This window comes from Panthera tigris, chromosome E1 (assembly GCF_018350195.1).
Source record: "Panthera tigris isolate Pti1 chromosome E1, P.tigris_Pti1_mat1.1, whole genome shotgun sequence".
Taxonomy (NCBI): Eukaryota; Metazoa; Chordata; class Mammalia; order Carnivora; family Felidae; genus Panthera; species Panthera tigris.
The window spans coordinates 1,878,035-1,891,422 of record NC_056673.1 but is presented as its reverse complement, the minus strand read 5'-3'; the positions used below and the strand labels follow the sequence as shown (position 1 = coordinate 1,891,422).

Here is a 13,388-nt window from a genome sequence, read left to right as displayed (position 1 = left end):
ACGGCGGGAGGGGCTGCGGAGGGGCGGGCGCGGGGGCGGAGCCAATCAGCGCGCGGGTCTGAGCGGAGTGGGCGGGCGGCGGCGCGGCGCGCGCGAGCCGGGCTGACGCATCTGGCCGCGGTTCCCCGGACCCGGAGGGGGGCCGGAGGGGCGGGGGGGGGGAGGAGAAAGAGCCGCGCGTGCGCAGTGGCGCGGGGAGGAGCGGGGACCTGGCAGCAGGGCTGCGAGGCTGCGAGCGAGCCGCGGACCGGGCAGGCGGCGGGCGCGCGCACCATGGGGGAGAAACCGGGCACCAGGTAAGGGAGGTGGGGCCACGCGGCGGGACGTGGGCGGCGGCTCGGAGCTGGTGCCGGGACGGTCCCCAGACAAGGACACCCGGGAGAGAATCCGGGGGCCGGACGCCTGGGTCCCTAGGGGGCAGCCATCCGGGGCCGCACGCCCAGGTCCTCGAGGATAACGAGGGGGACGCGTGCCGGGCCCCTGTGCAGAAAGCGAGGGCTGAAGGGGACCAGGAAACCGGCGCCTGGGTTCTCGCAGGGATGTGGGGGCCGAGCGACTGGGCTCTCCGGTGCGGGCTGCGATGCAGGGGCGGAGGAAGGAGGAGCAGGTGGCCAGCCCCGAGGGGTCGGGTATGGGAAGGCTGGATGCCGGGAGGGGATCCCCCCTCCCCAGACTCGTCCCGAGCTGCTGGAAAGCCTCCTGTCCAATGCCCCACGGGCAGTCGGGCTGTCCCAAGGGCCAGGTGGCTCTGCTTCCAAACTTCTGCCTTACCCCAGGTTGCCAGGAGCAACAGCTTCATCTTGGGGGAGCGGAGTGCATGACGACCCTCCCCGCTTCTGGGCCTCACTCCTCTTCCCGGAGGTGAGGGAAGCCAGTATCTGCCCTGGGCACGCCATCCACTCCCCGGATGTTTTCTGTGCAATCGAGGCTCCTTCCTTCCACTGATACCCCGAGTTCTCTTTTTTGGTCTCTAGCAAAATCCACTTCCTGTTGTGGCCCAGCACCCCCAAGGGGGCAGTGGGTGAATGCCTGAGTCCCTGGGGAGCAGGAGGAAAAGAGGAGAAGATTGGGGCTGTGTGCCTCTGTCCAGAAGGGATCGGGAACAGGGCCCTGGTACCGGGCTGTCACTTGTTCCGCCAAAGATGATCATAGGAGCCCCGCCGCTCCCCAGCCACAGAGTAGGAGAACCCAGGCTTCTGAGCAGCAAGTCGAGCAGTAGTGGAGAGAGATGACCAGAGGGAGGCCTGATGTCCCGGATCAGGGCTCAAACACCCCCCGGAGAAAGGGGAAGTCACTGACTTGAGGGAGGCCCCCAATTTCCGTTATGTGGTTCAGGGAGGGGAATGGATGGACCAGAGGGGGGACTGCTGACTTGGCACAATTCCCGCCACCCCCATCCAGTTCTGGGCCACAGGAAATGGAGAGAACATCTGCTTCTGCGGGCCCCCTCCGGTCACCCCCATGGATCTGCCTCCTTGGCCAGCCTCGGTGTGCACGTGCCGTGCCTCCCTAGCCCGGGCTCCAAAGGGCAGGTGCCCAGCAGCCGCTCCGGGGCAATTACCTCAAACCACAGCCCGGTGGCTTTCCTCCTAATAGGGAGAAACACCGGGACAAGGAGGAAAACTAGAAGCAAGGGGGAGGGAGAGCTGGATGCCACGGCAGTCAGCCCCCAGGTTGGGTCAAGAGGTGGTGCTTTATTCTAGCTGCCGCCGTATCAGCGCTTACTCTCCCTAATTGCATGGGGATACCCAGGGACTTCCATACCCTTTGCCTTATGGCCTTTGGATATCTTGACCTTCTGGGAAGAAGGGGGAAGTGAAGTTGTAAGAGCAAAACTAGGTGGGGAGAAGGCAGGGTTGGAGGAAGGATGGGCAGGTTGGCAGGATATCCGAGGACCCTTCCAGGGATCGCGGCTGAGCGGATTGGGATAAGTGATGTCAGGCCCGCAAGTGGCCAGAGCACAGGGGTCTCTGGACACCTACCTACCCTCTCAGCAACGGGTAGAGTCCGGGCTTCGAGCGTTTCAGCTCTGGGAAGCGAGAATCCCCCTCAACTCAAGGAACTTAAGCCCAACTGCAGAGACAGGAGAGTGTAACGGCTTACTGACAAAGAGCATGGGCTCAGAGCCAGACTGCCTCTGATTCATCTGAATCCCACCATTTACTTGCTCTGGGGCCTTAGGCAAAATCCTTCCCCTCTCCTGTGCCCTCGTTTTCCTCACCTGTGAAATAGAACTATTAGGCCCTCCATCGTTGGGTTGCTAAGACTATTAAATGAGATAACACATGCCCCCGCTAAATGTCAGCCCGCACCATCATCTTCATGGTCCGGCGGGCATTGTGCTGGGGATGCCCGACTGGATGAGGTCTGTGACGTCCACGGTCTACCTAGTGACACACGGTCCACAGCTAACTGCCCGGACATGCTATCACAAGTTTTACCACCAGTGAAACATCAAGTGTGACGGGAACCCCCTGAAAAAAGGGGGGTAACGGGAGTCCGGGCTGGCTCTGCCTTCTGGAGGAGGTGATATCTGGGCTCGGCCTTCAAAGACAAGTGAGCTTTGAGGCTGCTGAGATCAGGGATGGGGAACCCTTGGAGGTTAACAGAGTAGGGCCGCGCTTAAGTAGAGCCTCCAGGTAGAAACCATTTCAGGAGCGAAAGCCAGGGCCACTGCCCTCCAGGTACTCTGGCTGTCTTTGGAGCCCAGAGAAGACAGGTGGAGGGTTCGGTCTTAGACCAACACAACTGCCGCCTGCCTATTCGGGTCCCTCCGGGGGATGTCCTCTGGGAAGAGCCTGGGTGGTTTCTGGGCAACCAGTGACTACTGACTGCCACAGGAGGGGACCTAGAGTGAGAGTGCACGGAGGAGGGGGGCCCGGGAACATTAAGGACCTATGGCCGCCCTTCTGGTGAGAAGTGGGAGGGGTAGGGCTGGCAAAGCCCGGAAGCCTCCGGGCTGAATCCTGGGGGCGGGCGAACCCTGCTTCTCAGGCCGGCTCGGGAGGTCCCTGCCGAGTCTGACGGAGGCAGTGGGGCTTCCCTTTCTGTTTTGTTAGGGTCTTCAAGAAGTCGAGCCCTAACTGCAAGGTGAGTCGGTTTGCCATGCTGCTTCTCCTCCCAGCCCTCTGTGGGCCCGAGCAAGGCCCGGCCCGCGCCTAGATGATCCCCAACCTCTAGCCCCCACTTCCTGTGACAGCTGAGAGCCCACTTCCTTCCCTCCTGAAGCCCCTTGCCGCCGCAAAGGCTGCTCGCCCCTGCACTCAGCCATGGGCTGGGTGGGGACCGGCCTGAGGCCAGATGAAGGGGGAGGAGCCCCAAGCCCCAGCTGTGACCCTCTTAGGAGCCGAGCTCAGGGTGCCTGGGGTGGGAACAGTTAGCACCCCCCAGGCTATGACCTGTGTATCCCAGAGGAGTGACACCACAGCCTGCTTTCTAACTGGCTGCCTGGGGCAAGTCCTCCCCAAGCCCCACCATCCCACCCCACACACACACACACACACACACACACACACACACACACACACACACACACACACTTGCTTGACTTGTGGGGCAGAGGTGTGACAAAAGCCTCAAGGTTGGGTAGTCTGGGAAACCCCACTGTTGTCCCCTGCTCTGAAGGAAACCCGGGGGGACACCCCAGCCTGGGGAGGCCACGGGCAGGACGGCCCCTCCAGGGTTCTGCTGCCCTGCACCCACCTGCCCTGTCTTCCCTGTGTCCCTTCTGCATCCTCAGCTCACCGTGTACTTGGGCAAGCGGGACTTTGTAGACCACCTGGACAGAGTGGACCCTGTAGGTAAGTGTGCCCACATCCCCCAAGAGGGGAAGAAGTCCCCGGGGCCGAGGGATGGAGGAGAGGCCCTGACAGGAAAAGAGCTCATGCAGCGGCGTCCCTTTCCCAGATGGCGTGGTGCTCGTGGACCCTGACTACTTGAAGGACCGCAAAGGTACCGGCCGAGGGGAGGTCGGGGCGGCAGAGGAGGACGGGGCCCCAGAAAGAGGCCGGAGAAGGCAGTGGGAGTGGGATTCGGGCAGGTTTCGCGCTGCCCAGGAAGGAGCCGCTGCGGCTAGGTGCTGGGGGGCTGGGGAAGGGGGGGTCCTGACCGCCCCGCCCGGCCCTCCCTCGCCAGTGTTCGTGACCCTCACCTGCGCCTTCCGCTATGGCCGCGAGGACCTGGACGTGCTGGGCCTGTCCTTCCGCAAAGACCTGTTCGTCGCCACCTACCAGGCCTTCCCCCCCATGCCCAACCCGCCCCGGCCCCCCACCCGCCTTCAGGACCGGCTGCTGAGGAAGCTGGGCCAGCACGCCCACCCCTTTTTCTTCACAGTGAGGACGTCCCTCACCCTCTGCAGGGCAAGGGGTCTGGGACTGAGGTGGGGGGAGGGGGTGGCCAGGCGCCTGTCAGGTGCAGATCTGGAAGAAGGGTGGGAGGGGGAGCAGACCCACCTCCCTCCCTCTGCCTGCCTGCAGGAAGCCCTTGTCTCTGTCTCCTCCCAGGGGCCCCTTCCTTCTTACCTTCTCACCCCCCGGCCTCCTCCAGCCTCTGAGCTGAGACTGGGAGAGAGATCTGGGGGCTCTCTGGGAGAACTGAAGCCTCCCCTTTCCTCTGCCGCAGATCCCCCAGAACCTGCCCTGCTCCGTCACGCTGCAGCCGGGCCCAGAGGACACGGGGAAGGTGCGGCAGGAAGGGCTCTGAGGGCTCCCGGGGCAGACCAGGGCCCAGTAGGAGCCCGGGGCACACCCGAGAGGGGGGCTGTCAGGGAGGAGCGGGGTGGGAACCGTCCCCAGTGGAAATACGGTGTGTGGGGGAGGGTCACTGCTCACGTGTGACTCGGGAGCCGCACGCCCACGGGGAGTACGGGGGCTCACTCGGCCAGGTACTGGGCTTTTAGCAGAGGCGGGGGGACGGAGCCCCAGGCCCCACACTCCTCAGACTGTGATGAGGCAAGAGTCCCTGATGAAGACGAGGGAAGGAAGGGCGTGGTGGCAGAGGGGACCTTGTGTAAGACGTGACCTTTTCTCCTCCTCCTGAGGCCTGTGGAGTAGACTTTGAGATTCGAGCCTTCTGTGCCAAATCGCTAGAAGAGAAAAGCCACAAAAGGTGAGGGAACCGAGCCCCTGTATGGTTTGATCGCGTCCTCCCCTCTCCCAGGAGCCCCAGGCCCGTGGGGGGGGAGGGGCGGGGGGGGCGGTCTGGGTGTCTGAGGCCCGGCCCCTCCCACCCCTCCTCCCCACCCCCAGGAACTCTGTGCGGCTGGTGATCCGAAAGGTGCAATTTGCCCCAGAGAAACCCGGCCCCCAGCCCTCAGCAGAAACCACACGCCACTTCCTCATGTCTGACCGGTCCCTGCACCTCGAGGCTTCCCTGGACAAGGAGGTGGGGTGCAGGAGGGTGACGCAGGTGCTACAGTGCAGAGGGATCCCCGGGGGAGGGCTGGAGCCGCTTGTCCGGGCAGCACGCTGTCCACCGGGCTTGGGCCTGGGTTTAGAGGAAGAGGGAGCCACGTGTCTGCGTGGGGGGAGGGGGGCACGCTAACAACAGGGACCCGCAAAAATCGACCGCATCCCCTCAAAAGCTGTACTACCACGGGGAGCCCCTGAACGTCAACGTCCACGTCACCAACAACTCCACCAAGACCGTCAAGAAGATCAAAGTCTCTGGTAGGAGGTGGGGGATTGAAGGGGGTCTCGGGGGAGCGATTTTCAGCCCCAGGACATACCCTGACGTGAGAGGCCCAGCCGGGGGGCGGCGGGGGGCCGGCCGGTGGTCCGAGTGCGGCGGGCGGCAGTCTGCGCCCCCTGCTCAGCCGCTGACCCCCCACACCCCACAGTGAGACAGTATGCCGACATCTGCCTCTTCAGCACCGCCCAGTACAAGTGTCCTGTGGCTCAGATCGAACAAGAGTGAGTATCAGAATGGCCTCGGGCCCCGCCTCAGAGCAGAACAGCAGGCCCCGGAGGGTGTGAGGTGGGGATGGCATTGTGCCCAACTGTCTCCACCTACGGGGGCCTTCCCTCCGCAGGCTGGTGGCTCTGAGCCGTTCGTTTCCTTGGGCGGGTCGAGCTGTGCCCAAAGGGAGAAGGGCTGGCGTGGGGTCGAAGCCCCCGGGGGTGGGAGCGACCTCGTCACCTGGCCCGGCCCCTCCTGGAGCCTCGTCCTCTCGCCCCCGCTCCCCAGTGACCAGGTGTCGCCCAGCTCCACGTTCTGCAAGGTATACACCATCACCCCGCTGCTCAGCGACAACCGGGAGAAGCGGGGTCTTGCCCTGGACGGGAAGCTCAAACACGAGGACACCAACCTGGCTTCCAGCACCATGTGAGGGGGGCGGGGTGGGGGCAGGGGGTTGTCCTGCAGACCAGGAGCCACCGGCGCGGTCAGTGCCAGCTGCGCCTCGGGCTCTGTCCTGGGAGCCAGGGCTGTGTCCGGGCACAGGACAGACCGGAGATGCTAGGCAGGGCGGGCGGGCAGATCGGAGACCGGCGTTGAGAAAAAGCAAGGCAGAGAAGACAGACATAAGGCAGGGGTGTGGGCAGGGGGGTGTTAACTTTAAGCAGGGTGGCTGGGGAAGCCATAACCCTGATGTGAATTCGGTAAGGACCCAGAGGCATAGGAGACGTGCCTACGCAAGGAAGGGGTGTTCCGGGCAGAGGGAGCGGCAGGCCCACTCCAAGGTGGCCCGGGCCCGGTCTGTGGGAGGAAGCGAGAGGGAGGGGCTGTGGCGCCTCTGGGCGGGGGCAGCCCCCAACGGCCACAGCTTCGCAGAGTCAGGGCTGGGTCCGTCCCCCCCCCCCCCCCCCCCCCCGCGCTGGCGCCCGTGTGCGAGGGCACACTGCATGAGCACACACAGCGGGCCGGAGGCCAGCGTGGTGACAGCGAACCACAGGACAGGGGTCGGGGTGGGGTCAGGGTAACAGAACTAGACAGCGCGGACTGTCAGGTCACAAGGACTTCAGCTTTTACTGCGAACGATGAGAAGCCACCAGAGGGTTCTGTGCAGAGGGGTGCCCGGCCGTGAGGACAGCACAGCCCTGGTGGCCAGCGCCCGGACACTGATGGGAGCCCGCGGGGGAGACCTCGGGGCGCAGGGGTGCGGGGGGCCGTGGTCTAGCTCCTCCCCCTGATTGCAGTGTGAAGGAGGGCGCCAACAAGGAGGTGCTGGGAATCCTGGTGTCCTACAGGGTCAAGGTGAAGCTGGTGGTGGCTCGTGGCGGGTGAGTGCGGCGGGGCAGCGCGGGGTCGCACTGTTTCCCGGGCGTGGCCGTGCTGGCCCCTCATGCTGTGTCTCCCCCCCCCCCCCCCCCGCCACAACCCAGGGATGTCTCTGTGGAGCTGCCTTTTGTCCTCATGCACCCCAAGCCCCACGATCACATCACCCTCCCCAGGCCCCAGACAGGTGAGTATGCCACCCACCCCGAGCCCCCAAAGGGACGGCCTGAAGCCAGGCCGGTGGAGAAAAGCTGGCCCTTCCAGCACCCACCCACCCGCCCCCTCTCCTCGCCTCAGCTGCTCCTGAGACAGACGCCCCCGTGGACACCAACCTCATTGAATTTGACACCAAGTAAGAGACCCTCCCCTGCCTTCCTAGTCTGAACCCTTTGGACAGGGACTCCGGGACTCCCAGACCTGCCCTCTCCCCACGGTCCCCTGTGGGGGCGGGCGAGGGCTGAAACATCACCTCCCCAGGGCCTAGCCTTCCGTGGGAGGCTGCCTGCCACCGTCCCTTCTTTGTCCCTTCTCGCCCACACGCCCAGTCCTGTTGCTGCTGGGGCCCCCCTGTCTCTGGGAGGGCGGCGGGGGCACCGAGAAGAGGGTCTCGAGCCCTCACCTCACCCCTGCTTCCCACCGTCAAGCTACGCCACAGACGACGACATCGTGTTCGAGGACTTCGCCCGCCTGCGGCTGAAGGGGATGAAGGACGAGGATTACGAGGACCAGTTCTGCTAGAGGGGGTGGAGGGGGCGGGGCCGGAGGGGGAGGGTCCCAGCCCGGCCGCCCTCCCTGCGCTCAGCACCGAGTCCTTGGCGGACCCCTCCGTCCTCCCTCGCCTGTGGCTCCCGGACACGCACTGGACCCTTCTCTTGTTGACCGTGGGCATTACTTGTTTGACCCCAGCTGTGCCTCCACAGCCCCCCCAGCGGGTGGCTCAAACCTGCATCTTCTGGAGGGGGTCCTGGAAAGGGGAATGACAGTAGGGAGAAGGGGAGAGAGCTCCCACATCCGACATCCTCCCTCCCCCCCCCCCCCACACACACACACTCTGCCTCCTTCTCCTTCACGAGGAGACCTTGGGGTGGGGGGCAAGGCCACTTCTTTGTTTCTGAGCATAAAGAAGAAAATAAACGTTTTAATAGGCGCGAGTGTATGTGCTTTCTGTGCAGCTGGTGAGGACACACAGGTGCTCGTCTGTGACTTGTGCTCGTGGCCGAGCACCCAGCCAGCCTCTCCTGTGTCCCGGCACAGTGCCGGGCACAAGGCTTGTCAACAAACGTCCCATCGAATGGGCTGTGACTGTGTTCCAAGGGCAACACAGAAACTGACTCGGTCAGTCCAGACTCACAGGTACCGTTTGGTAAAGCCACGAAATACACTTAGTCATTTGTAGGGGAAATAGAAACTCACTTCCTGGGACGCCTGGGTGGCTCAGTCGGTCGAGCGTGACTCTTGATTTCAGCTCAGGTCATGATCACAGGGTCGTGGGGTCGAGCCCCATGTTGGGCTTGGAGCCTGCTTAAGATTCTCTCCCTCTGCCCCTCTTCCCTGCTCACTTGCTCTCTCTAAAATGAAATAAAATTTGGGGCGCCTGGGTGGCTCAGTCAGTTTAGCATCCGATTTCAGCTCAGGTCGGGATCTCACAGCTCATGGGTTCGAGCCCTGCATTGGGCTCTGTGCTGACAGCTCAGAGCCTGGAGCCTGCTTTGGATTCTGGGTCTCCCTCTCTCTGCCCTTCCCCCACTCATGCGCTCTCTCTCTGTCTCTCTCTCTCTCTCTCTCTCTCTCAAATAAACATTAAAAAAATTTTAGTGAAATAAAATTAAAAAAAAAAAAAAACCTCACTTCCCTGTAGACCAGCCACCCTTGGGAGTTGGGCGGACAGACGCTTCCCTATTGCCGCTGACACATGTGACCGTGCAGTGACCTGCTGTGACAGTGTGTCCATCTCCACTGCTGTGTGACTGCTCACCCACTCCGTTCCTGGGGCTTGGTGGGAGCCCCCCCGCCCTGGCCTCACCGGACATCCTGCGGGGCCTGCCTGGCCACCCTCATTCTAACCCAGAAGCCAAGGTTTGGGTGGCCGGCGGGGGTCACCACTGTGGGCAGGTCCCAGAGGCAGCCCCCTGGTGCTCATCAGGCACTCCCTGAGGCTTGGCCACTGTCCCAGGCTGGGCGGCGGGGACTGAGCGCCACCCCACTGGCGTGCCTCACCTCCGTCACCCACTCTGTCGCCCACCCGTCCTCCCCTTTTTCTCTTAAGGCCCAATCATCCGTGATTGAACGAGATCTTGGCGTTAAGTCCCTATTAGGTGCCGGGCCGAGGAGAGGGGCGTGGCAGGGACCAAAGCAAACACGAAACCACTCCCTAGTTATTTGATGACAGCATGTGTGCTACCAAGGAGCAGCACAGGAGCCACGAGAACGCGCGACAGGGAGTTCTGACCCAGGCTGGGGTCTGGGGAAGACTCCCCGGAGGAAGTGACCTTTGAGCAGGGAACCCACAGGCGAGGAGGGGCCGGAGCATCCAGGGCACGGAGTGAGAGCGCGGGGACAGGGCGCGTTCCAGGCACTAAAAGAGGCCAGAGGGACTGAGGGACAGAGGTGGCCAAGGGCAGAGTAGTTCCAGATGGGGCTGGGGGGCCGGCGGGGCAGCTCACACAGGCCTCTAGCCTACGGCTCACCGCCTCACGTCAGACCACCGTTTACCCACAGGTCTGAGTCCTGTCAAAACGCCAGTGACCTCGTGCGCCCCTCTGCAGAGGCCGCCGCCCCGCCCACCCTGGCCTTTTGTCACAGAGGAGGAATGCTGGCAACCCAAGGACCTCTCGACCTTCTCAGGGGGATCGGGCCCTCTGGGAGGCACAATGAAAACGTGCCCCAGGCTCTCCCTTCCCAGACTCTGGTTCGGCAGGTCCCAGGAGGAACCCACCAGTGTGGATTTGGGGAACTGACACACGATTTGAGAAACAGTGTCTTTTTTTTTTTAAGCTTTTTATGTTTTTTAATGTTTTTAAAAAGGAAAAAGGGGCACATGATTTAAACAAACAAACATCGGAACCGTATGCGACGCTAAACAGTGAAGAGAAGGCTCCCTCCCGTCCTGATCCCCAGCCAACCCCTTCCTCGTTCCCAGAGGAATCACTATGGCCCATTCCTTGGTTATTCTTCCGAAGATGCTGTTCAGACTCAGTCACACCTGTCTGAGTGAAATACATATTTTGCACTGTTTTGAACGGACAGCAGCATACCGTGAGCCCTTTTCTACACCTGCCTTTTTCCCTGGTGGTGAGGCGGGGAGAGCATTCCTTTCTGCAGCGATACATATAGATCTCCCTCATTCTTTTTTTTTTTTTTTAATGTTTATTTGTTTTCAAGACACAGAGGGAGACAGAGCACGAGTGGGGGAGGGGCAGAGAGAGAGGGAGACACAGAATCCGAAGCAGGCTCCAGGCTCCGAGCTGTCGGCACAGAGCCCGACAGGGGGGTTCGAACCCACAGAGTGCGAGATCATGACCCGAGCCGAAGTCAGACGCTGAACCGACTGAGCCACCCAGGCGGCCCAGGACAACTTCTTAAAAGCAGACTTGCTGGGTCAAAGAAGGTGAGCGTCTTTTGGATTCTACCAACCAAGCAGGTGAGAGACATGGTATCATCTGAGTTTTAATTTGCATTTGTTTGATGATGAGTGAGGATAAAACCCAATTTATTGGGGCACTTCATTTTTAATGTACCCTCAGGGCTCTTCTATACTAAAAAAATAGAGCCTTGGTCATATATCTTGTAAATATTTTTCCCGATTTGTCATTATCTTTTGAATTTGTTTCTAGGGTTTGTTTGTTGTTGTTTTTTTTTTTGGCGGGGGGGATTTTTTTTTTTTTTTACTAAGGTAAAATTCATATAACATAAAATTAACCATTGTAAAGTATACAGTTCGGTGGCATTTAGTGCACTCACAATGTTGTGCGGTCATCGCCTCTAGTTTCAAAGTATTTTGTTTCTGATATTTTATTTTTATTTGAGTGAGAGAGAGAGAGAGAGAGAGAGAGAGAGCAAGCAGGGGAGAGGGGCAGAGGCAGAGAGAATCCACACTCAGCGCGGAGCCCGACACGGGGCTCAATCCCAGGACCCTGGGATCGTGACCTGAGCCCAGATCAAGAGCCGGATGCTCAACCAACTGAGCCACCCAGGTACCCCTGCTTCTGACATTTTTAATAATTCACTTCTTAATGGCTTCTTGGGTTTTTTTGTCGCAAAGCTCTTGGCCCTTCTGCTCCCTTGCAATTGGAGCTTTTCTTTCCAGATTGAACTTGGAGCCCACGATACCAACCGGATCTCATCAGCACCCTCAACCTCTTTCAAACACCTGCTCTCAACACCCGCCGCCACCCAGCCCCCGGCTCTGTCCACCCACCACCCTGAGCGCCCCGCTCCAACACAGGGCCAGGGAGCGCTGCCAGAGAAAAATCACACAACCACACGCATTCATTCATTCACTCATTCATTCAACAAACGCTTTTTAACACATGCTACGTACCAACACTGCGGGGCACTGGGTACACATTTGGGGCCACTGCCAGTTTATGGTCTCTCACCTCGGCCGGGCCCTCAATTCCTGATGACCCTTCACCCCTCTCCGTGTTCCTGGTCACCTCCCTCTCGGGCTCGAGTCCCACTCACTACATTCCAAACCTTCCTCACGCTCATAGCGAACAACCTTCGGTTGTTCACGGAGATGAGGCTAACGGGGACGAATGATTTCAATTTCCCGCCTCCTCCCCACGAACACGGACATCGATCCCGATTCTCTGTACAGCCGAGGTCAAGCTGCCTTCTCCCGTCCAAAGCTCACCCCTCCCCCTGTGCTCAGATCTCTCCCCTCCCAAGTCGTCTGAGACCCTGATTCATCAAACCACGCCCCCCCCCAACTTCAACCGCTGCCCCTCTCTACTGGTTCTTCCTCCAAGGTCCGTAAACCCTCGCAAGTCGCTTCTATTCAAGGGAGGAAGGACACCGGAGAAAAGACACTCTTCCACACGAAGCAAATCCCTAGTCATTTCCTCCTTACCATCTCACTTTTACTGCGCTGTTATGTGCCAAGTTATATGTGCACACAGCTTAGGAAGTCGGGTGCAACAAGGCCTATACCCCTTCCCTCTCCGGCTCCTTTCTCCTCACGGGCAACCGCTTGCACCCCCTTCGGATGTTTCTTTCGGTATTCACCTCCAGATCTCCAAACAATGTGCTTCCGTTGCTACTTCTTGATTTGTAAGCATCCCCTACCGGCGTCCCAGCACACGTGGTGAAGACTGAGCTCCCGTCTGCCCCTCCCCCCCGCCGGGGAACCCTCGCCATCCTGCCCGGGCATCCCATACTCGGGCATCCCATACTCGGGGGGGTGGTTGGGTCAATACTCAATATTTCCGTTGTTATGCTCACACATCCGTCATCTACAGTTGTCACGCGCGGGATATCGATGATCTCTCTCTTCTTGTTTCCCCTGAATAACTATCATTTCAAGCATCTGCTTTTTCTCTGAATTCATCACTAAGGCTGCCCTGTACTCTCCCCCCAAAAGTCCATATATCCTCTCAGGACGTGCAAAACAAAACAGACGCTTGTCTCTTCCGCCTCCATGAAGACAGCCTTCCAGAAGCCTCCTTCACCTGCTCCGGGCTGAGCGGGCCATTCTCCATGCCCGTCACCCCAGACTTCCCCTCAGCTGGTGTTCCTGTTTGCGCCTCTCCAGTGTTGAAGGCCTTCCCCACGACCTGGATCCCGTAATTTCCTCTTCCACGTCTTCTTCTAAATACCTCCTGAGAAAGGGAACTGGGTAGAGAACTTTGAGACCTTCAGGTCTTTATTCCATCTTCGTTCTGGCTGTTGTGAGGCCCACGACTCCCCTAACATGTTCGAGAACGGTAGCTGGCCACCTGGGGAAGGACTGGATTTCCTAGCATCCAGGAGCCGGGTGAGGCCGTCTGACTGTCTTCTTCAGTGGAATGTGAGTAGAAACGATCCGGGCTACTTCCTAGTCAGACCTCGGAGCCAGGTGCACCCCCCTCCCCACTTCTCCTTGCCCCTCGCTGCCGGCTACGACCCAGGGACATCAGCAGCCCAGTTGTGACAGGGCAGATGGCAATGCCCCAGAGCAGCAGGGCTCCTCGGACGTC

At 60.5% G+C, this 13,388-nt stretch overlaps 1 protein-coding gene across 5 annotated transcripts; it reads left to right on the top strand.

Moving 5' to 3' along the window:
• Positions 1 to 190: 190 nt before the first annotated feature.
• ARRB2 (arrestin beta 2) lies at positions 191 to 8,263 on the top strand. 5 transcript variants are annotated; one of them, XM_042966553.1, is made up of 16 exons: positions 216 to 296; positions 777 to 861; positions 3,060 to 3,090; positions 3,740 to 3,800; positions 3,907 to 3,951; positions 4,135 to 4,331; positions 4,621 to 4,680; positions 5,039 to 5,106; positions 5,247 to 5,382; positions 5,582 to 5,666; positions 5,837 to 5,909; positions 6,184 to 6,321; positions 7,134 to 7,217; positions 7,320 to 7,399; positions 7,510 to 7,564; positions 7,857 to 8,263. In XM_042966553.1, the coding sequence occupies exons 2-16, from the start codon at positions 818 to 820 to the stop codon at positions 7,948 to 7,950; spliced, it is 1,251 nt and encodes a 416-aa protein (XP_042822487.1). In that variant the 5' UTR covers positions 216 to 296; positions 777 to 817; the 3' UTR covers positions 7,951 to 8,263. The 5 variants fall into 5 exon arrangements, with proteins under 5 accessions (XP_042822488.1, XP_042822487.1, XP_042822489.1 ...); XM_042966554.1 differs by lacking the exon at positions 777 to 861 and having other exon boundaries at positions 191 to 296; XM_042966551.1 differs by lacking the exon at positions 216 to 296 and having other exon boundaries at positions 320 to 861.
• The last annotated feature ends 5,125 nt before the right edge of the window (positions 8,264 to 13,388 follow it).

Excerpts from the sequence above, each read along its gene's own strand:
- ARRB2 (XM_042966551.1), top strand. The coding sequence starts at position 581 with ATGCAGGGGCGGAGGAAGGAGGAGCAGGTGGCCAGCCCCGAGGGGTCG. Across the intron at positions 4,332-4,620 it reads CCCACCCCTTTTTCTTCACA|ATCCCCCAGAACCTGCCCTG; the intron begins GTGAGGACGTCC and ends CCTCTGCCGCAG. Across the intron at positions 7,400-7,509 it reads CCTCCCCAGGCCCCAGACAG|CTGCTCCTGAGACAGACGCC; the intron begins GTGAGTATGCCA and ends TCCTCGCCTCAG.